The following is a 22,347-nucleotide window of genomic DNA, read 5'->3' on the forward strand; positions in this document are numbered from 1 at the left end:
GACTGCGATCAATGCAGACAGATTTCGCTAGTCCCAGCTCAGGGAGTCCTAGGTTAGGGACGGTTTGACTACTAGAGGCGGGGACTAATCTACTAGGGGAGGGGCCAGGCTCAGACTGGGACGGGCGGGACTCCAGTTGATAGGAGCAAGACACGAAGAGACAATGACTGTGGGGCGGGGCATGGCGGGGATGTGGCCACACCCAGTGTCAGAAGCTGTATAGCGAGTGGTCATGCCCTGTGGTCAGTCACCAAGCTGGAGTCTGAGCTGCGTGCTACTGTTTTGAGCCGTGGACAGGATCAGGGGCGGGGATTATCGGGAAAGTGACCAATGACAATACGAGAAGCTCAGCGGGACGTGGCCTCTGTCCAACCCGAGGCTGTCCCACGCCCTAGGCCGGATGAAGTACACAGGCGCTTGACTTGGGGGCGAAGCTAGAATTGGAGGCATAACCTAAAAGGGACTTGACCAATCCGAGACTGTATAAGGGATGAAGGGGCGAGGCCATGCCGGGATCTACTCCTGACAGGCCACAGGTTCGGGGGGCGTGGTCAGGCTTGCTGTTTCGCGGAGTCCGGGCCAATCCTGGTGTTAGTTTCCAAGTAGGGCGGGGACAGTATCGAAGGTGTGACCAATCCCGTTTCCAGAGCCTGAGTTGCGCGAGCCGCCAAAGGATGTGGCCAGCCTGGGGGCGTGGCTGTCAAGATCTTGTCAAATCCTAGAGTGAGCCCAAACTCAGGGGCGGAGTTTCATGATCCCGGAACCGGTGGTAGTGTTTGGGTTTGAGGAGAGCACGACCCAGCCCTGTGGGGTGGGGTCTAGCGGGGTCAGCGACCAATCGCGCCGAGGTTTAGTGGGGCGGGGCCCTCCCGGGGGCGGGGACTGTGCCAGTTCCGGGCCGCCTGGGGGCGTGGCCGGGCCTGGACAGCGGCCTGGGCCATGTCGGCGCCGCCGGCCCTGCAGATCCGGGAGGCGAACGCACACCTGGCAGCCGTACACCGGCGCGCGGCGGAGCTGGAGGCGCGGCTGGACGCGGCGGAGCGCACGGTGCACGCCCAAGCCGAGCGCCTGGCCCTCCACGACCAGCAGCTGCGCGCCGCCCTAGACGAACTGGGTCGCGCCAAGGACCGGTGAGGCCCGGGGCCGGCCAGGTGGACTTCACCGAGGCGGTAGGCGGAGGCAGAGCCGAGGCTGGAAAGCGAGGAAGGGCAGGGGGAACCGTGTGCACTTGTATGGAAGCTAGACTGAATATGGGATTGATAAAAACACCAAAAAACTCTAATTAGTAATCAGTATGTAAAGTTGAGAGAAGTGACACAGGTGTGGACTTCTAACTTCAAACAGGCCCACTTTCCTACAGGTGCTGAGCGACGCAGGGATCACAGACCGCCCAGCGTAGACATTGGGAGCCATAGCAGGCTCTTCAGCAAGGGAGGAGGGGATCATATCAGCATTTTAACTTTTACAATTTATTATTATTTTTTGAGACGGAGTTTCGCTCTTGTCGCCTAGGCTGTAGTGCAGTGGCGTGATCTCAGCTCACTGCAACATCCACCTCCTGGATTCAAGCGATTCTCCTGCCTCAGCCTCCCGTGTAGGTGGGATTACAGGCGCCCGCCACCACGCCCGGTCGATTTTTTGTATTTATAGTAGAGACTGGTTTTCGTCACGTTGTGCAGGCTGGTCTCTAACTCCTGACCTCAGGTGATCCGCCCGCCTCAGCCTCCTAAAGTGCTGGGATTACAGGCGTGAGCCACCGCGTCCAGCCTAAATTTATTATTTTTGAGGCAGGGCCTCACTCCTATGCCCAGGCTGGAGTGCAGCCTCGACCTCCGGAGCTCAGGTCATTCTCCCACCTCAGTCTCCCAAGCAGCTGGGACTACAGGCGTCCACCACCACGCATGGCTAATTTTTTGTATTTTTTTTTGTAGAGACAGTTTTGCTGTGTTGCCCAGTTTGGTCTTGAACTCCTGGGCTCAAGCAATCCTCCCACCTCACCCTTCCAAAGTGCTGGGATTACAGGCATAAGCCACCACGCCTATCTCTTTTATTATTTTTGAGACAGGGTCTTGCTCTGTTGCCCAGGCTGGAATGCAGTGGTGCGATCTTGACTCACTGCAGTCTCACCCTCCCTCCTCAGCCTCTCAAGTAGCTGGGATTACAGGCGTGCGACAGCACACCTGGCTGAGTTTAAAAAAAAAAAAACAAATCCTTTAGAAATGGGGTCAGACTATGTTGCCTAGGCTGGCCTTGAACTCCTGGGCTCAAGTGATCCTCCCGCCTCAGCCTCCTGAAGTGCTGGGATTACAGGCATGAGCCACCATGCTAGCCCATATCAGCATTGTTGAAGAGTCCCTCTGACAGCTGAGGATGAAAGAGATGAGACAGGCACCCAGGGAGGTGGGAGGAGCTGGGGCCCAGGTGGGAACTATTAATTCAGAGCTAATTGGAAATATTCATTTTTACTGAGCACCTGCTGTGTGCCAGGCACTCATTCATTCATCTTCATTGAGCACCTACTGTGTGTCAGGCATTCTGCTGGGTAGTGGAGCACAGCAGTAAGACTTAGCCTTGCCCATTGGGCATCCACAGTCCAGTGGAGAGACAGACATGTCACTGGGCAGTTACATCATCGGTGGCCAACGGCTGTGACAGAGGGGCATATGGGGCTCTGAGGGATCTCAGAGGGAAGGCTTCCCAGAGGAAGAGCCTACTAAGAATAGGTGGGAAAAGATAATGGAAAAGAAGGAACTGCAGGAAGAGTGAGGGGACGAAATGAGGGTTCTCATAAGAAAATGCCATAAACTGGCTGGGCGGTGGCTCACACCTGTAATCCCAGCATTTTGGAAGGCTGAGGCAGGCAGATCACCTGAGGTCAGGAGTTCGAGACCAGCCTGGCCAACATGGCGAAACCCTGTCTCTACTAAAAATATAAAAAATTAGCTGGGTGTGGTGGCACGCGCCTGTAGTCCCAGCTACTTGGGAGGTTGAGGCACGAGAATCGCTTGAACCCAGGAGGCGGAGGTTGCGGTGAGCCGAAATTGCGCCACTGCACTCCAGCCTGGGCAACAGAGAGACACTCTGTCTCAAACAAACAAAAAAACAAAATGCCATAAATTAAGTGGCTTAAACAAGAGGTTTCTTTCTCAGCGTTCTGGAGGCTGGATGTCCGAGAGCAGGGTACCAGCATGGTCAGATTATGCGAGGGCCCTCTCCCGGGCTTGCAGATTTCTGGCTTCTCTCTGCGTCCTCACAGGGCAGAGAGAGCCAGGGAGTTCTTTTGTATCTCTTCATATAAGCACACTAATCCCACCTTAGAGACCCCCACCCTGACAACCTCATCTAACCCTAATCACCTCCATAAAGCTCCATCTCTAAATACCCTTCTGCTGTGGTTAGGCTTTGTGTCTCCACCCAAATGTCAGCTTGAATTGTAATCCCATAATGCCCACGTGTTGTGGAAGGAACTGGTGGGAGGTAAGTGAATCATGGGGGATGGTTTCCCCTTCATGCTGTTCTCGTGATAGTGAGTGAGTTCTCATGAGATCTAATGGCTGGGCACAATGGCTCACGCCTGTAATCTCAGCACTTCGGGAGGCTGAAGCGGGCAGATCACCTGAGGTCACGAGTTCGAGACCAGCCTGGCCAACATGGTGAAACCCTGTCTCTACTAAAAATAATAATAATAAAAAAAATTAGCTGGGCATGGTGGCACACACCTGCAGTCCCAGCTACTGGGGAGGCTGAGGCAGAATTGCTTGAACTCGGGAGGCGGAGGTTGCAGTGAGCCAAGATCACACCACTGCACTCCAGCCTGGATGACAGAGCTAGATTCTGTCTCAATCAATCAACAAGGGAGATCTGATGGTTTTATAAGAGATTCCCCCTTCACTGGTCTCTCATTCTGTCTCCTGCTGCCCTGTAAAGAGGTGCCTTCCATCATGATTGTAAGTTTCCTGAGGCCGCCCCCAGCCATGTGGAAATGTGAGTCAATTACACCTCTTTATAAATCACCCAGTATCAGGTATGTCCTTAGAGCGTCATGAGAATGGACTAATACACCTCCCATTGGGGTTAGGACTTCATCATATGAATTTTGGGGAGACGGAAAGATTCAGTTCAGGCTGGGTACAGTGGCTCAGCCTGTAATCCCAGTACTTCGGGAGGCCAAGGCGGGCGGATCACTTGAGGTCAGGAGTTCGAGACCAGCCTGGCCAACATGGCAAAACCTTGTCTCTACTAAAAATACAAAAATCAGTCGGGCATGGTGGCGCATGCCTGTAAACCCAGCTACTCGGGAGGTTGAGGCAGGATAGTTGTTTGAACCTGGAAGGCAGAGGTTGCACTGAACTCCAGCCTGGGCAACAGAGCGAGACTCTGTCTCAGAAATTATAATAATAGGCTGGGCATGGTGGCTCACGCCTGTAATCCCAGCACTTTGAGAGGCCACGGCGGGTGGATCACGAGGTCAGGAGTTCGAGACCAGCCTGGCCAGCATGGTGAAACCCCATCTCTACTGAAGATACAAAAAACTAGCCGGGCGTGGTGGTGGGCACCTGTAATCCCAGCTACTAGGGAGGCTGAGGCAGGAGAATTGCTTGAACCCCGGAGGCGGAGGTTGCAGTGAGCTGAGATTGCGCCATTGCACTCCAGCCTGGGCGACAGGGCGAGACTTCGTCTCAAAAAAAAATAATAATATAAAATAAAATATAATAATAATAATAAAAACAAAGAAACATTCCGTTCATAACCAGGGAGGACCCTGAGGCAGTGGTGAGGAATGCGGGCTTTATCCCAAAGGCGATGGGGAGCCTCTTGCGGGTCCGGAGCAGGGAGGAGCAGGTGCTGTGGTCCTCAGTTCCGTAATCACCTCCTCTTGCCTTCCTGCCAGTGAGATTGCCACACTCCAGGAGCAGCTGATGACCTCAGAGGCCACTGTCCACAGCCTGCAGGCCACCGTGCACCAGAGGGACGAGCTCATTAGGCAATTGCAGCCCCGGGCTGAGCTGCTGCAGGACATCTGCCGCCGTCGGCCACCCCTGGCCGGGCTGCTGGATGCCCTGGCTGAGGCTGAGCGCCTGGGGCCCCTGCCGGCCAGTGACCCCGGCCACCCACCCCCCGGTGGGCCTGGTCCACCCCTTGACAACAGCACTGGGGAAGAGGCAGACAGGGACCACCTCCAGCCTGCGGTGTTTGGGACCACAGTGTGAGCCCGGAATGCGGATTACAGAATGGAGACAGAAAGCCACTGCTGTCAGTGTCCTTGGGAGTCACCAGCACCCTGCAGGGGGACCCTACGGCAGAGCCAAAGTCCTGTCTAAGCATCAGAACAGGCTGAACAGTCAAAAAGTTTTCAAATAGGCCCACAGGCTAGATGCAGACGTTTAACCCAGACAGAAGTGTTCTTGTTTGTTTGTTTTTAAGCTTTGAATCAGTCACCCTTGCTAAAAACCTGGCAATGCAAACACAAAGATCTGGATTTCTGGCAAGACTTGGCCAAACTTGCCTGGAGTTCAGGGCACCCTCTTTAGCCAGGGTGTGAGTTTCTGTTGGTCTTTTTTTTTTTTTGAGACAGAGTCCCACTCTGTCGCCCTGGCTGGAGTGCAGTGGTGCGATCTTGGCTAACTGCAACCTCCGCCTCCCAGGTTCAAGCGATTCTCCTGTCTCATCCTTCAGAGTAGCTGGGATCACAGGCGCCCACCACCACACCCGGCTAATTTTATATTTTTAGTAGAGATGGGGGGGTTTCACCATGTTGACCAGGCTGGTCTCAAACTCCTGACCTTAGGTGATCCACCCGCCTCGGCCTTCGAAAGTGCTACAATTATAGGCGTAAGCCACCGTGCCCGGCCCTAGCCTAGCTTTTGTAGCACGCAACTGTCTCCTTTTTATACGCCCTAAAGAATCGATTTTTGAACTCCTTGTTTCTGCGCTGTCCTTCTTAGCCCAGGACATTCAGGGTGCTTTGCTTGTTGTCAAACCAGGGAAAGGAGAAAACTCCTGTGCCTTTCTGAGCCAGCCTGTCACCCTGGCCTGGTCGGCAGCCATTCCCCTACCTCCTCACTCAGGGAACTGTCACACCAGGAACCGGCGAGGGGCACAGCCTGTTTCAGACCAGAAAGGTCGGAGGCCACCCACGGCCTTCAGGATGGCGCCCGCCTGCCTGCCTGGCAACAGTGACCCCTCAGTGCAGTAACAATGGGCCCATTTTCTCCTCTGGATGAACAAGGAGGGGGGTTGTTTGTACAAAGGAAAGGCAGGCTGGGGCCTGTCTGTGCTCAAGAATAAACCGGATGATTTCCTGGCCTGGGTCCTTAATCCTTTCCTCCTGGCCTGGGGGCAAGAGGGAGGCCCTCTGTGTTATTTGTGCCTCATGGTAGGGTCCTGCTGGGCCAGGTAGAATCTAGGGAGCGTAGGCCAAGCACTCTCTACACTGATTGCATCTAATCTTCGAGTTTCCCTGTAGACACAGGCTTTGTCCTCATTTTACAGCTGTGGAAAGTGAGGCCCAGGCCGGGCGCGGTGTCTCACACCTGTAATCCCAGCACTTTGGGATGCAGGTGGATCACCTGAGGTCAGGAGTTCGAGACCACCCTGGCCAACATGGTGAAACCCCGTCTCTACTAAAAATACTAAAATTAGCCGGGCGTGGTGGCGGGTGCCTGTAGTCCCAGCTACTCGGGAGGCTGAGGCAGAAGAATTGCTTGAACCCGGGAGGTGGAGGTTGCAGTGAGTGGAGATTGCACCACCACACTCCAGCCTGGGAGACAGAGACTCAGTCTCAAAGGAAAAAAACAACAACAACAACAAAAAACAGAGGCCCAGAGGTGTGAAGGGAACACACTCCGGGTCTGGAGGGCCAGGGCCACTTCCAATTCTGGGGGAAGTTATTGCTGAAATTCTGTTTTCTTTCTTTCTTTTTTTATTTTTTTAAAGAGACAAAGTCTCACTGTTGCCCAGGCTGGAGTGCAATGGTGTGATCACAACTCACTGCAGCCTCAAAATCCTGGTCTCGGCTGGGCCAGTGGCTCACACCTATAATCTCAGCACTTTGGGAGGCCAAGGCAGGTGGATCACCTGAGGCTAGGAGTTCGAGACCAGCCTGGCCAACATAGTGAAACTCCGTCTCTACTAAAAATACAAAAATTAACCGGGTGTGGTGGCACGTGCCTGTAATCCCAGCTACTCAGGAGGTTGAAGCAGGAGAATCACTTGAACCCGGGAGATGGAGGCTGTAGTGAGCCGAGATTGCACCACTGCACTCCAGCTTGGGCGACAGAAGGAGACTCCATCTCAAAAAAAAATCCTGGGATCAAGCTATCATGCCACCTCAACCTGCCAAGTAGCTGGGACCACGGGCATATGCCACCATGCCTAGCAGCGTTTTTGCATTTTTTCTAGAGATGAGGTCTCATTACATTGCCCAGGCTGGTCTTGAACTCCTGGCCTCAAGTGATCCTCCTGCATTGGCCTCCCAAGAAATTCTTACTCAACATTTACAAATGAGATGCCAAAACAGCACTTCAATAATAGTGGTTATATTTTATCGTTCTCTACACAGAAAAAAAAATGCTGCTTGTAACACTCATAGACACGAAAGTATTTCTCTGCCTATTTAAATAATTCTGGATTGCAGTGAGCCATCAGGATTTTGGCAGCCAGATGTCACCATGATTTCTCATAAAACTGATGATGTTACATCAGTGGTGGCCTGAATGAAGATGCTGGGATGCCTGTAATCTACAGATTGGTTTCAGACTCCAAAGGCAACCTCTTTTTTTTTTTTTTTTTTTGAGACGGAGTCTGGCTCTGCCACCCTGCCACCCAGGCTGGAGTACAGTGGTGTGATCTAGGCTCACTGCAACCTCTGCCTCCAGGGTTCAAGTGATTCTCCTGCCTCAGCCTCCTGAGCAGCTGGGATTACAGGCATGCACCACCATGCCCAGCTATTGATTTTTTATTTTTAGTAGAGATGGGGTTTCAAAATGTTGGCCAGGCTGGTCTTGAACTCTTGACCTCAAGTGATCTGCCCACCTCGGCCTCCCAAAGTGCTGGGATTACAGGCGTGAGCCACCGCACCCAGCCCTGGCCTCTTTTTTTGTTATTTATTTATTTTTGAGACAGAGTCTCACTCTGTCACCCAGGCTGGGGTGCAGTGGCGTGGTCTTGGTTCACTGCAATCTCTGCCTCCCGGGTTCAAGTGGTTCTCCTGCCTCAGCCTCCAGAGTAGGTGGGATTACAGGCACCCGTCACCATGCCTGGCTAATTTTTTTTTTTTTTTTTGAGACAAAGTCTTGCTCTTGTCCCCCAGTCTGGAGTGCAATGGCGCGATCTCGGCTCACTGCAACCTCCGCTTCCCAGATTCATGCAATTCTCCTGCCTCAGCCTCCCGAGTAGCTGGGATTACAGGCACATACCACCACGCCCAGCTAATTTTTTTGTATTTTAAGTAGAGACAGGGTTTCACCATGTTGGCCAGGCTGGTCTCAAACTCCTGACCTCAGGTGATCTGTCTGCCTCGGCCTCCCAAAGTGCTGTGATTACAGGCGTGAGCCACCGCGCCCGGCCGACTAATTTTTGTATTTATAGTAGAGACAGGGTTTCACCATGTTGGCCAGGCTGGTCTCGAATTGCTGACCTCATGATCTGCCCGCCTTGGCCTCCCAAAGTGCTGGGATTACAGGTGTGAGCCACCGCGCCTGGGCAGTTTATTTATTTATTTTTAAGAGGCGGGGGTCTTGCTCTGTAACCCAGGCTGGAGTGCAGCGGTGCGATCATAGCTCACTGCAGCCTCCAACTCCCGGGCTCAAGTGATCCTCCTGCCTCAGCCTTCCAAGTAGGTGGGATTACAGGAACACACCACCATGCCTGGCTAATTTTTTGTAGTTTTTATAGAGATGGGGGGGTCTCAAACTCCTGGGCTCAAGTGATCTTCCTGCCCTGGCTTCCCAAAGTGTTGGGATTACAGGCATGAGCCACCTCGCTCAGGCAAGGCAACTTCTGACAATATAATTGTGCTGTGGGCGAGGTAAAGCCAAGCTTGGAGAAGGCTCCGATTGATGATCCTTGGGTCGGGGCGAACAGTGGGTCCTCAAACAGGGCCCACGTTGCAAGTCCTGGAAAACCCAGCCATCTTAGCGGGCAGGTATATCTGACGTCTCCGTTGAAGGCCTTCAGGGAGGTGGCTTTGTCTCTTGAGGTTTATGTCTGGGATCAGGGCTGCTCCTCCACTCGGGGTCACAACCTCTGGCTCATCACCTTGTCAGGAGCCAGCCCACTAAGTCACGTTTCAGGCCTGAAAACCAACAACAAAAGATCCGTAAAGACAGAAGTCCTGGGACTGGCTCTTAATGACTGCCAGTGACAAGCTTTGTGGCAGTGAGCAGAGGTGTCCCTCAGGCTCAGCTCAGTCTCTGTGGGTTGCAGGACCTGCCCTTGGAGGTGGGCCTGGGAGGGAGGTCTTGGGGCCCCAGGACCTGGGCCACCTGGGGCTTTTTTTTTTTTTTTTTTCTTTTTGAGATGGAGTCTTGCTCTGTCGCCCAGGCTGGAGTGCAGTGGTGCGATCTTGGCTCACTGCAAGCTCCACCTCCTGGGTTCAAGCGATTCTCCTGCCTCAGCTTCCTAAGTAGCTGGGATTACAGGCGCCCACCATCATGCACGGCTAATTTTTGTATTTTTAGTAGAGGCGGGGTTTCACCATGTTGGTCAGGCTGGTCGCAAACTCCTGACCTCGTGATCTGCCCACGTTGGCCTCCCAAAGTGCTGAGATTACAGGCGTGAGCCACCGCGCCCAGCCCACCTGGGGCATTTTTGTTGCTGTACAATAGAAACAAGTTCTCTATATGTTCCCCAGGCTGGTCTAAACTGGACTCAAGTGATCCTCCCACCTAGACCTCCCAAAGTGCTGGGATTTCAGGCGTGAGCCGCTGTGGCTGGTCAGAACCTGGGGCCCTTTTGAACTTTGATTCCTCAGCAATTTTGTCAGCCCTGGCCTGGGCTGAGAAGCCCCTGTGAAGCCCAGAGAGGGAAAGGGACCTGTCCAGGGTCACACAGGAATCATGCCTCGAGCCTCCCCAGCCACGGACTTGTCTCCATCCAGGGCATTTCAGCCCCTGCAGGGCAGTGGCCTGCCCCTCCTCCTTGGAGCCAGAAAGGGATGCAGTGCCACAGGGATCTGGCTCTGTCCCAGGCCCTGTGGGGCTGGCAGTTGAGTAGGCAGTCAGGCTGGGTGCACCCATCCCTCCCCCACTCCCCACTGCTACTGCCCAGCACAGTGCATTCATGCAGCTGGGCCCCGCCCCGTCTCCAGAGGCACCTTCCACTAGCAACAGTCTCCCCAGGCACAACACAGCTAACACAAGGCCCCGCAGGCAGGACTCTGGGACAGACGCAGGCCAGGTGAGCGTCTGAACAAGGGGCAGTCGGCCAGGGTGGGCTTGCGGGAGTCCCCACCTTCACCTCTCTCCCTTCCAGCTGCCCAGAGCCCAGACCAAGCATGGATGCTGTGGATGCCACCATGGAGAAACTCCGGGCACAGTGCCTGTCCCGCGGGGCCTCGGGCATCCAGGGCCTGGCCAGGTGAGCTGTCCCCTCCCAGCTTCCTGACGCCAGCCCCTGAGACCACTGTTCCAATTGTGTCCCCTGCCTCCAGGTTTTTCCGCCAACTAGACCGGGACAGGAGCAGATCCCTGGACGCTGATGAGTTCCGGCAGGGTCTGGCCAAACTCGGGCTGGTGCTGGACCAGGCGGAGGCAGAGGGTGTGTGCAGGAAGTGGGACCGCGACGGCAGCGGGACACTGGATCTGGAGGAGTTCCTTCGGGCGCTGCGGGTGAGCCCCCACCTCACAATCAAGGCGTGTGCCCTGGGCATGAGGTGACAGAGGATGCTGAGATGCGGAGACAGGGGACTCCTCCTCAAGAGCTGCTGTTAAGAGGCGCCTGCTGGGGCATACAGCCCCGGTGCTCTGCACAGCGTCTTGGGGGTTTGGGTGTGCTACCCACCACCCCCAGTCACCACCTCCTGTCCCAGCCCCCCATGTCCCAGGCCCGGGAGGCAGTCATCGCAGCTGCATTTGCCAAGCTGGACCGCAGTGGGGACGGTGTCGTGACGGTGGACGACCTCCGCGGGGTGTACAGTGGCCGTGCCCACCCCAAGGTGCGCAGTGGGGAGTGGACCGAGGACGAGGTGCTGCGCCGCTTCCTGGACAACTTCGACTCCTCTGAGAAGGACGGGCAGGTGGGTGGCTGCGCGGGGGACCCCCCTCCCCAGGCAGTTCCTCGGCCGTGCCCCCTCACGGCCCTCTGTTCCCAGGTCACACTGGCGGAATTCCAGGACTACTACAGCGGCGTGAGTGCCTCCATGAACACGGATGAGGAGTTCGTGGCCATGATGACCAGTGCCTGGCAGCTGTGAGCAGCTCCGGCTCAGCCCTGCTGCCCTGGCCTGTCACTCCCCACCCCTGCCGGAGACCTCCCTTCCCTGGGCCCCTTCTCTCCTGGGCAGCCACACCAGAGCGGGGAGGGGCAGGTGGGGGAATGAAGGCTGCAGGACTGGCTAGACCAGGTCCCTGCTGGGCCACCAGGCGGAGGTGGGACAAAGGTCCTAACAGAAGTCACTGGCTCAGGACCCCAGGGAGAAACACTCTCCCCACCCACACCATGCTGACCCGAGGCCTTGCAGTCCCTGCGGATGTACCTGCCAAGGTCCCCTGATCCCCCCACCCGGACTGCTGCTCCCCACCCCTCCCTTGCAGGTCCCCCAGGAAGCCAGGTGACCCCAGGTGGGAGGCTGTGTGTGGAGGCCATCCTGGAAGGAAGTTTAGACCTGCCCAGGTGTGGAGCGAGGGGCAAGGGGGCATCCTAACCTCAGAAACCAAAATAAAGCCTTTGAAAAAAAAATCTGTAAAACATCAACCCAATCAGAAGATGGCAAATGGGGAATAAAAATAGCAGTTAACACGTCCAGTGGGCCCAGTATCTACACTCTCGTGAGCAGCCCGAGGCTGGGAGCTCTGGGCGGGGGGCAGAAGACCGGCGGGGCCTTGCAGCGGGGGTTGGGGGTAAAGTGCGGGTGGCGGTGGAGAGAACAGGGCTGTGGCTGGACCCCAGCACTGGTGACACGCTGGGTGGGAGCATGAGGCCCCAGGCTGCTGGAGGTCCTTGCCCGGGGAGGTGGAGGCCGTTCCTGGTCAGGGGCTTCCTGAGGCCCCTAGGGCATGCAGAGGCCAGGGTTTTAGTTAAAAGTTTAATGTAGTTCCCAAATACATTTCATATGACAATCTTACATAAATGTTCCAAAACACATGGGCGTTATCTCGTTGTACTCGTCACTAGCTGGCTAAGGCTTAAAGCAGAGACGTGTGACTGGGTCTCTCGGGAGGGCCTCTGGTTCTTCCCGGGCTCAGGCTTGCTGGGGGCTGGGGGCCAGGGCTCTGGCGACCTAGAGGTGTGGGCGGCACAGCTGCAGGAGGCCTTCTCTTAACCCTCCAAGAGTGGGGCTGGGAGATTTCCTCTGAAGTCCCAAAGAGGCCCTGTGCCCAAGGGACCTCCTCCTCGGCCTCCCCAGGTGGGTGGTGCAAGCTGGCTCTTGGCCACGCTCCAGGGTCGGGTGGGCACAGGCGTCTACTCCAGTGTGCTGCGTGCTTGTGAGACCGCCTGTTCTGGGACCAGCCCCCAGGCTCTTCCACCAAGACTTGGTGAGGGTCCCCCTCTGCCTCTCACAGAGGCCCCTGGCCCTGGACTGTCCTGGGGGCAGGGACACCTGCGGCTGGGGAAGGGATGGCCAACAGCGGGAAGCAGTTTGCGCCTGGTGCCTGATGATGGTGAACCACGTGACAGATGGAGACGGGAGTCAGGGGACCCTGGGGACCCTTCCAGGTCCAGTGACCTTTTCCCAGATAGGCACTCTCCAGGCCTAGGACAGACAGGGCCCCAACTCCTCATCACCCCATGGCTTGGCCTGGAGGAACCTGGGGTGGGAAACAAGTAGCCCCCCAACCTCAGAGGCCAGAACCACAGGTGGGGGACAGGGACCTCGACAGAGCTGTGCCTGCTCAATGCTGGAGAGCATCTTAACCTAAGAAACCAAAACAAAGCCTTCAAAAAGAAAAAGAAAAAAGATGTAAAATATACACCCCCGATCAGAGAGGGGAAGGAAGTGGGAAATGAAGATAGTAGTTAACAGCACGTCCAACGGGCCCAGTGTCTACACTCGTACAAGCAGCCCCCCAGGCTGGGCGGGGGTCCCAGGCCTGTAGTTGGGGAGCCCCGGGCAGGGGCAGAGGGCTGGCTGTTCCCCACAAGGGCGGGAAGGGTGTGGGCGGCGGAGAAGCCAGGGGCTCTGGCTGGACCCAGAGGCTGGCGACACGCGGGGTGAAGGAACGAGGTCTCCAGTCCCAGTGAGAAGCCGTGACAAGTCTTAATGTGCCATTTCAATTCAAAGGAGGGGAGGGAGGAAATGTTCTTGTTTGTTTCGCTCATCAATATGATGAGGTCTCGTGTCCCAAACCACATTCAGGCAGTTCCAGAGTCTGCTTTTGAACAGGATGTGCGGGTCCAGACTGTGGCCGGCCCAGCGGGGTGTGTGGTTCCCGGCCCCGCACCTGGACGCTGCCGGCGGGGTGGGGGCGGGTGGGCGGGCGGACAGACGGACAAAGCAGCAGCCTGGTGTGTAGCCGGGCTCCCGGCCGCTATGTGCTCCCGGTCGTCTGCCCGTCCCCTTCGTCACCAGCACCTGCAGGGAAGCAGCAGCCCCGCGTCAAGATGGAGCCCGCAGTTCCCAGGTCTGGCCACCCCCGCCAGGAGATCAGCACTGGATCAAGGACGGCGGGCAGCTCTTTCTATCCCCCCAGGGTAGGGACCACCCGACTCACCAGCTGCGGTGGCCCCTGAAGGAGCCAGGACATCGTCATCATCGCTGTCGTCCTCCTCGTTGGACGGGGCTGCCCCAGGCTCAGGCGCGGGCATCTTGGCCTCCTGCTCCTGCTCCACGCGGCTGCGCAGGGCCAGGATGCGGTGATGCAGGGCTGCATACAACTGACCTGTGTCCTTGGAGCTGGCCTGGGAAGGGAGGAGGATATGAGACTCCCGGACCCCAGTCCTACCCTCTCCTGCCTTCTGCAGAACACAAGTGCCAAGTCCCAAGTCCCAACGTTCAGAGGTGACACTGCCACAAGGCCTTGTGGGGAGGCCATTGGCCCTGGGCCAGCCAGCCTCTCCCCGAAAGGATGCCACCACTCCCAGGTGGCTGGGAATATCTCAGAGGTCAGGGTTGGTGGACTCGACTGTGACACCATGACACAGGACAGAGGTGACCGCCCCACAGGGCTGTTAGCCCTGAACACATCACAACCCCTCAGCCAAACCCCAGCGGCTTCTCTGGGTTGAGAAGAGGACAAGGACCATGATCCCTACTCCTGATGGCTGGGACTGGCAGGTCCCATAGTGCTTCTTGTGTCCCAGGCAGCAACTGAAGCCCCTTCCCCCTCCCCTCCCCACCGTCCTGCCTGATCTGTGTGCCCAGGAACCCCCACATGGCTGGCAGGATGAGGGGTCCCAGATGCACCCGCGTGGCTGGCTCACCGAGATCAGGAAGACCTTCACGCCCTGGTCCTCGGTGTCCATGGCTGTGATGCGGATGCTCTTCTCGCTGGCCTTGTCGATCTGCATCTGGGCCCACAACTTGGTGTTGAGGATCAGTCGCAGGCTCCCCTGGGTCCGCATCACTACAACCAACAAAGCCACTCAGCCCTGGCCCCCACCCCGGCCCCCTCACAAACAGCCAGCTCCAAGATGGAAAGCGACATCACCGCGCAAAAGCCCATGATCCTCCCAGGACCCACCCACAGAGCAAGACTTCTCCCTGAGGCCAGCCCTGGCACACCTGCTCCCGGGGCGGGGCTCCTCCTCCCCAAGCCTGGACCACTGAAGGCCACAACTGCAGGTGGCCGCACAGGCTGGTGCTGCAGATCAGTGGCCAGAGGCCACATGCAGCTTGTGGGAGGTTGTGTTTGGTCCACACAGGTGGGCACCAGGATGGTAGTTCCCTTGGAGAAGGGGGGATTAGAGAGGAGCATGGGGTGGGCTGCAGGAGGTAGCCTGACACTCAGGTGCATGCGCTTCCTGTGTGTGTGAGACATCGGCCTCCGTGGGAGTTCACGCCCTTCTGACTGGCCTCCTCTGAGTGGGCCAGCCCTGCCCTCTGGTTTCCTTAGGAGAAGGCAGAGTAGGACCGCAGCTTAGCGCTTCCATGGAGAGGGGACGAGAGGACTGAGGGCAGCAGATTATGGAGGAAAATGGGAGGGCCTTGACTCTCTAGAGGATGCAACACCTCCGCGCCTGGCCTGGGCCCACCCCGTGGACTCAGCCAAGCCCCTACCTTCCTGCTGGCCGCCTCTCCCGACTGCAGCAGCCTGGAGAGGGTCAGAAACTTGTCCCCCTGCCCTGGCCCAGCGAACAGATCTCTCTGAGTCCAGGTGCCCACCTTAGAGGCCAAGTGGGAGAAAGACAGGGGTGATTTTGCTCTCCCTGAGGCTGTGGAGGGTACTGCTGCCACGGGGCTACAGGCTGATGACCCAGGCAGAGGGGATGACCTGGGGGCTCAGGGCTCTATGCCCTCTCCTTCCACAGACATTTGAACATTTCCACGAGACAAAAGGAAAAACACAAGAAGACGTCCATAAGGCCGGGCGCAGTGGCTCAAGCCTGTAATTCCAGGACTTTGGGAGGCCGAGGTGGGCGGATCACCTGAGGTCAGGAGATTGAGACAAGCCTGACCAATGTGGGGAAACCCTGTCTCTACTCAAAGTATAAAAAAAGTAGCCAGGCTTGGTGGCGGGTGCCTATAATCCCAGCTGCTCGGGAGGCTGAGGCAGGAGAATCGCTTGAACCTGGGAGGTGGAGGCTGCGGTGGGCCGAAACGAAGCCACTGCACTCCAGACTGGGCAACAAGGGCAAAACTCCGTCTCAAAAAAAAAAAAAAAAAAAGAAGACGTCCATGGGGAACAAAAGAGCAGTCCCAACCTGCAGAGACACCCCTATCTGTTCTGACCAGGGCAGTGTTTCTCATCGAAGTGCATGAACACTACCCTTCAAGTGGGCCGCTTGAGTTACTGCTGGTCCTGAAACCCGTATTTATGAAAAGGCTGGAAGACACTTTGATTCGGGAAGATAAAACAAAAAGATGGTCCCGGCGCAGTGGCCCACGCCTGTAATTCCAGCGCTTTGGGAAGCTGAGGTGGGAGGACTGTTTGAGGCCAGGAGCTCAAGACCAGCCTGGGCAACACAGGGAGATCCCGTCTCTATAAAGACAAAAATAAAAAAATTAGCCAGACGTGGTGGTGCGTCTGTAGTTCCAGCTACTCAGGAGGCTAAGGTGGGAAGATCACTCGAACCCAGGAATTTGAGGCGACGATCATGCCACTGTACTCCAGCCTGGGTGGTGGAGTGAAATCACCTTTAGAAGGAAAAAAAGACACGTCCACATTTCAAATGTGCACACATGCAGGCTGATTTCCTTAAGTGGGTGTGTGTGTATGCAGGTACTCCAAGCTAAATGTCCACCAACAGGGAAAAGTCCATTGACTGTCAATGAAATATTAACATGAAAGTTTTTCAAAAACAGTATATTTTATTTTTTCTGAGATGCAGTCTTGGTCTGTCGCCCAGGCTGGAGTGCAGTGGCTCAATCTTGGCTCACTGCAATCTCCGTCTCCCAAGTTCAAGCAATTCTCCTGCCTCAGCCTCCCGAGTAGCTGGGATTACAGACATGTATCATCATGCCCGGCTAATTTTTGTATTTTTAGTAGAGACAGGGTTTTGCCATGTTGGCCAGGCTGGTCTTGAACTCCTGACCTCAGGTGACCCGCCCACTTCGGCCTCCCAAAGTGCTGGGGTTACAGGCGTGAGCCACTGCACCTGGCCAAAATTTCTCTTTATCAAGAGATTAGACTTGATGTTTGATTTCATTTTCCTTTCTATCATAAACCTGCCACTGTCAGAAAATCAGCTTAAAAACTTCCATAGACTTTTGTCCATTTTGACACTAAGAGGGTCACGGACAAGCTGGCAGCTGGAGCCAGTGTGTGAGGGTGGTGTTGAGGGCTGTGTGCAGGGAGGGGTTTGGGGGGCGGCTCTCATGGGAGACCGGCTCTGTGCCTTGACTCTCACAAGGGGAGGGTCAGGATCTCCCCCCTTCATTCCCTTTGGAATTGCACAGTCCCCAGCCCTCCCCATGGGGACCCGGCCACAGCCCCCGCCCTCTGCAGCTCACCTAGTCGGGACTGTAGTGTGCCGTCGTCGGTGGACGCCATGTCATTGAGTCTGAGCAGCCCCCGGCCTCTCTCCACCCAGGACTGTGAGGTCTTGTCGAAGACAAACAGCTTGCACTGCATCTGGAACACAGTGGCCGCCGGTGAACAGGGACCCCAGCTGGTGTCCTGCTGCAGCCACACCCTGAGAGTCGCCCTTTAGCCTGTGGGGACTGCCAGGGCCAGCCAACGATGGCCTGGGGGCCACCTTGGTCAGTTTTTTGTCCTGCCCTCAAGCTAGAACAGGCTTTACATTGTAAAAGGGGTATCTGAAAGTAAAAGAATCACTAAGGAAATGAAAAGCAAAACAATGGTGAGAAACCTCTCTGCGCACTCTAGGATGGCTATACCCACGTGGGGAAGCTGGAACCCTCACACACTGCCAGTGGGAAGGCCGCATGGTGCCACTGCTGTGGAAGAGAGTCTGGCGGCTCCTCAAACTGCTCAACAAGGAATTACCACATGCCCAAGCAATTCCATTCCTTGGTATGTACCCAAGAGAAATGGAACATTTGTTCGTGTTCACACACAGATCGCACATGAATGTGCACAGCACCATCATTCACGGTAGCCAAGTCTCAAGGAGGAATGGAGTGACACACATGGTCCGCCCCTACGCGCATCTCACTCAGTCTTAATAAAGAATGAGGCTCCGACTCCCGCCGCAACGTGGATGAACCTCTGGCTCAGTGAGAGAAGCCAGACACGAAAGGCCACATAGTGCGTTGACGCCATTTATATGAAATGTCAAAGACAGGCAAAAAACAGAGACAGGAAGTGGATTCGTGGCTACCAGAGGCTGGGGAGGGAGGAGGAGTTACTGCGAACAGACAACGCTCTTTCTGAGGGAATGGGACAGTGTTCTTTTTGGGGGCAAAAATGTTGTACGTTAGATTGTGGTGAAAGTTGTCTGACTCTGTGAATATACTAGAAACCACGGAATTGTATGCTTTAAAAGGATGGATTATATAGCATGTGTACTATATTTCAATACAGCAGTTTTGTATATATAAACAAAGAAAAATACGAGACAGACACCCCTACATGGCTTTCCACATACCCCCTAAGTCAATCTCTTTCAACATGAACAGATGACAAAATGGTAAGTGGGAAAAAAGAACAGTACTCTTAAGAACCCTACAATACGCCACCCGGTTTACAGACACAGACACATGCTTATGTGCCACGGGAGAGGAAGCAGATGGATGCTGCCCAACCTGGGTGGTGCTGCCTCAGGAGGAGGGGACGGGGAACGCCAACAAGGGACAGTGGGATGGAAGCTCTGGCTGCACCTGATTTTTTTCCCTACGAAGACACCACAGGATGCCAGGTGACAAATAATTACAGTTGCCAGCTCTAGGTGACAAAAGATGTTTGTTATGACAGTCTTTGTCATTCCCTGAACCATCAAAAATGTCTCAGGCCAGGTGCGGTGGCTCACACCTGTAATCCCAGCACTTTGGGCGGCCAAGGCGAGTAGATCACATGAGGTCTGGAGTTCAAGACCAGCCTGGCCAACATGGTGAAACCCTGTCTCTACTAAAATACCAAAATTAGCCTGGCGTGGTGGTGCACGCCTGTAATCCCAGCTACTCAGGAGACTGAGGCGCAAGAATTCCTTGAACCCAGGAAGCAGAGGTTGCAGTGAGCCGAGATCGTGCCACTGTACTCCGGCCTGGGTGACAGAATAAGACGCTGTCTCAAAAAAAATTAAAAAAAACAAAACAAAACAACAAAACAAAGAATGTCTCAAACAGATCCTCCTCCTCTGAAACCAAAGACATGCGAGAAGCCCCTGAGCCTAAGCTCTCTCTACAAACACCACCAACAAAGTCCCAGAGCGTGGGGCCAGTGGCCCCTCTGTCATCTCAGGGGCAGGCCTGTGTGCTCAGAGGATGTGGGCCCAGCCCTTGCAATTGGACCCCCAGGTGCATGGAAGACCCAGGGCCACTGAGGAGGGGCCGGCCCCTCACCTGTAACACGTTGCTCTCCGCCTCCTCCCCGGTGATGACTTCCACTTTTTCCAACAAACACTTCCGCGCTGTTGCCTTGGTGTAGGCGGCTGCCGACTCGGCCAGGGACTCTGAAAAGTTATTGGCCAAAAAGACTGACTGATTATTTGGCGAGAGGAGAGCCATCTCCCCTTATCCCACAGGAGATGAGAGGGTTGGTTCTGGTCTCAAGGATGCCTGCTGCCCCTGGTAGGCCTGCCCCCGCAACCCAAGCGGACCCTAGACACAGCCAGGGCACGTGGCCTCAGAAGCTGCAGGGAGACCATCTGGGGGCAAAGTGTGGCCCCAGACTCTCGTGTTCCTGCTGAGCAGAGGACAGGGGGACAGTGAGGGACTCCTCCACGCCTGCTGCCTGCGCCTCCCCACCCTCCCCACGGCCACAAGGCGACACAGGCTCTCGAGTTCTTTATCACAAACCCATCTCTGCTCACTGCAAGGCAGGGCCCTGGAGCTGGTTCACGTGTGGTCGTTACTGCTGTGGGAGTTGGGCTCCTTATCCCTCCCGGCTGGGGGTGGGAATGGACCCAGCATCCCCTCATCATCCCCCAAGATGACCTACCATTAGCCCCATGCAGCGGTGGGATGCTAACATACCTTTCTCAGGGGTGGCCTCCTGGGACGAGGACTCAGACCCTGACTCGGCAGCCGCATTTTCCCTGTTGGCATCTGAACTGACCTCGTTTAATTTTGGGGGGCTCTGCAGGGACACAAAAGCATACAAGGAAGAGGGCATTTGTGTGGTCCTTCAGCGGCAGCTCCGAGCACCTCTCTACCTGGCCCCCAACACCATGCTGCCCCCAGCACTCCTGCCTGCTCCTGGTGACACCCTGAACTGCCTGGGAGCTCCCCACGTGGTCCCTCAGGCATCACTACGGGGTGAGTGCCACCAGCCGACAGTCCCCTCAAGCCACACTGGTCACTCTGTCTGGGTGAGGCAAGACTTTGAATATTTCATTGAAATAGAAAAAGCACAGTGTGGCCACAAAGGAAGAGAAGCTGCAGAGTACTTAATGCAGCATAACTCAAGACAGAGCTAGAGTGACCAGGCAGCTCAGGACAGGCCCTCACGCAGTCGCAGTGGAGCTGGGTGCAATCAGGAAGAAAACAGAACATGTGTAAAGAGGTAGGCAAGCCATTCTAGAACCCTCTCCCAGGCTGGCTGGGCTCCTGGGAACAGAGACGGGCCTTTCGTGCACCCAAGGCCTTGGCTGCAGTTATGCTCACAGGAGCAGGGAGGCCAGCAGCCCTGTCCGCCGGCACGGCTGGCCCCGTCCCACAGGACTTTTGTCAGTTGGCCTGGTGGGGAGGAACCGTGGACCCCGACTGCCAGCAGGACCCTGCAGCCTCCAGGGAAGCCCATCTTGGGATGAAGTTGGCCCTGGTCAGCACGGAGGAGCCGGGAAAAGCGAATGCCAGTTCGTAGGCAGCCAGTGGCCTTGGCCAGTTTTCACGCTGAGTCTGAGCAGGGTCCTCCCTCTCTCACTTGCTACTGAAGGCATCCCCATCTCACACAGGACGACGCAGCAGCCCTGCTCTCCATGTCCCCTTGACCTGCGGCTGGCGCCGAGAGCCTCTGGTCCCTAAGAACATTCCCAACACAGCCACTCACCAAAACTCGCTCGCTCATGTTCTGGCCAAATACAAATTTGTTGCTGGAGGCGTCGGCACTATTGGTTGAGTTCTCTAAACTGAAGAGAAGATGTGCAATGAGTGTGGGGGAGTCACATGGGAACATGGCCAGGCAAATGTGTGGGCACCCATGGAGCACACACTGGTGCAGAGGGCACAGTGGAGGGGCCTCTCACACTGTGCACGGGATGGCGTGTCAGAGGCAGGAAGCCACACACCTCCCTGTGCCATTGGAAACATTAACCCTTAGCTCGCCCTCATGGAGGGGCCCCACAGCATGAGGGAAGCCACCTTCCACCTGCTCTGCCCGCCCATCTCCCAGGCGGGACACACTTTCTTCTGAGACATCTGGAGGGGCAGCTGGGCCGTGGGTAGCATCACCCCCAGCCATGTCAGTCAAGGGCGTGATGAGATCTTTGCCCCAGGTGCCCAAACCCAGGATAAGGGGGTGCCTGAGTCACCTCTGGTCTGCTCTGTTCTGCTCTGGGCATGAGGTCCACAAGACAGAGGGCATAATCCAAGGGCTGGGCTGTAGCCTCCATGGGCCCCTGGACAACCCCACAGAACTCTGGTCCTGTCTCAGGCGTCCAGTGAATCCCAGGACAAGGCCCACCACCCTGGCCCACCCAAGGTTGTGCCCAGAGAGGGGCCTGAGTGCAACCTGGATTCTGGGCCTGAGTCGGGCACGGGGACCACAGACCCCTCTCTGGCAGAAGCCCTCGCGGCCACCTGCATCGCCATGCCAGGCTGGCCGCTGGGACCGAGACACACACCTGGAACTGATATACTGGAGGAAATAGTTTGTTGCGGTTGGTGTGTCTGCGCTGGGGTGTCCGGCATTCTCCATGTCGGCTTCGTCCATGCTCTCATTGATCAGCTGGAAATGAGACGGAGTGCTCAGTAATCGGGGGTGGGGTGGTGCCTGGAGTTCCACAGCTCAGTGTCTGCAGACCCCCTGGGCTGCGTGGAGCTGCTCGGAGCCATGAACCCTCTCCTGTACCCGCCTGTGTGTGTGCGCGTGCATGTACGGGGGGCAGGGCTATAATCAACTCCACCACCTTTTGCTTTAACAGTTAAGATGGAAAGAGAGCTCATGAAGCTTCAAGGAGCCTTTTCCACCTTGTTATAAAACCACGCCTAAGCTGGCCTCTCGGTCAACACTTCACACCAATAACACAACGTTACAAAGCTGGTGTTTTGGGGGGTTTACTATGAACATGATAGAAGCAGCATTTCTTGAGGGCCTCTTTCCTACCAGCTGCTATGCTGAGTCTGTCAATGCACGATCTGCTTTAATCCTCACGAGGCCTGGGAGGGGGATGTTAGGGACCCTGTTTGACCAACAAGGAAGCAGAGGCTCAGAGGGTTAAGAAACCATGGCTCTGGCTGGGCGCAGTGGC

At 56.0% G+C, this 22,347-nt stretch overlaps 3 protein-coding genes across 8 annotated transcripts in view; 2 read left to right on the forward strand and 1 right to left on the reverse strand.

Annotated features, from left to right (window-relative positions):
* Positions 1–110: 110 nt before the first annotated feature.
* On the forward strand, positions 111–6,304 carry VMAC (vimentin type intermediate filament associated coiled-coil protein). Its single transcript, XM_054463124.2, has 2 exons — positions 111–1,130; positions 4,892–6,304. The coding sequence occupies exons 1-2, from the start codon at positions 940–942 to the stop codon at positions 5,208–5,210; spliced, it is 510 nt and encodes a 169-aa protein (XP_054319099.1). The 5' UTR covers positions 111–939; the 3' UTR covers positions 5,211–6,304.
* Positions 6,305–6,436: 132 nt separating this feature from the next.
* On the forward strand, positions 6,437–11,961 carry CAPS (calcyphosine). Its single transcript, XM_054463123.2, has 5 exons — positions 6,437–10,398; positions 10,474–10,578; positions 10,652–10,829; positions 11,030–11,236; positions 11,312–11,961. Exons 1-5 carry the CDS (start codon positions 10,157–10,159, stop codon positions 11,411–11,413), a joined length of 834 nt encoding a protein of 277 aa, XP_054319098.2. The 5' UTR covers positions 6,437–10,156; the 3' UTR covers positions 11,414–11,961.
* A 269-nt stretch (positions 11,962–12,230) lies between these two features.
* Positions 12,231–22,347, reverse strand: part of RANBP3 (RAN binding protein 3) — a 62,537-nt gene continuing 52,420 nt past the window's right edge. For all 6 annotated transcript variants that reach the window (XM_054463116.2, XM_054463115.2, XM_054463114.2 and 3 more), the window contains 8 exons: positions 21,721–21,824; positions 20,928–21,006; positions 19,913–20,015; positions 19,280–19,389; positions 17,270–17,390; positions 14,581–14,723; positions 13,872–14,058; positions 12,231–13,732 (listed from right to left, as the gene is read on the reverse strand). In XM_054463116.2, the coding sequence (XP_054319091.2) occupies positions 13,689–13,732; positions 13,872–14,058; positions 14,581–14,723; positions 17,270–17,390; positions 19,280–19,389; positions 19,913–20,015; positions 20,928–21,006; positions 21,721–21,824 (891 nt within the window). In that variant the 3' untranslated portion in view covers positions 12,231–13,688. The remainder of the gene's footprint in view (positions 13,733–13,871; positions 14,059–14,580; positions 14,724–17,269; positions 17,391–19,279; positions 19,390–19,912; positions 20,016–20,927; positions 21,007–21,720; positions 21,825–22,347) is intronic.

The sequence above is a fragment of the Pongo pygmaeus genome, chromosome 20 (assembly GCF_028885625.2).
Source record: "Pongo pygmaeus isolate AG05252 chromosome 20, NHGRI_mPonPyg2-v2.0_pri, whole genome shotgun sequence".
Taxonomy (NCBI): Eukaryota; Metazoa; Chordata; class Mammalia; order Primates; family Hominidae; genus Pongo; species Pongo pygmaeus.

What these genes read in the sequence shown, in the direction of transcription:
- VMAC (XM_054463124.2), top strand. Translation starts at nt 940, where the DNA reads ATGTCGGCGCCGCCGGCCCTGCAGATCCGGGAGGCGAACGCACACCTG. An exon ending in CTGGGTCGCGCCAAGGACCG is followed by an intron (nt 1,131 to 4,891) that starts GTGAGGCCCGGG and finishes CCTTCCTGCCAG; the next exon opens with TGAGATTGCCACACTCCAGG.
- CAPS (XM_054463123.2), top strand. Translation starts at nt 10,157, where the DNA reads ATGCAGTGCCACAGGGATCTGGCTCTGTCCCAGGCCCTGTGGGGCTGG. An exon ending in CTGGGACAGACGCAGGCCAG is followed by an intron (nt 10,399 to 10,473) that starts GTGAGCGTCTGA and finishes TCTCCCTTCCAG; the next exon opens with CTGCCCAGAGCCCAGACCAA. An exon ending in CCTCTGAGAAGGACGGGCAG is followed by an intron (nt 11,237 to 11,311) that starts GTGGGTGGCTGC and finishes CTCTGTTCCCAG; the next exon opens with GTCACACTGGCGGAATTCCA.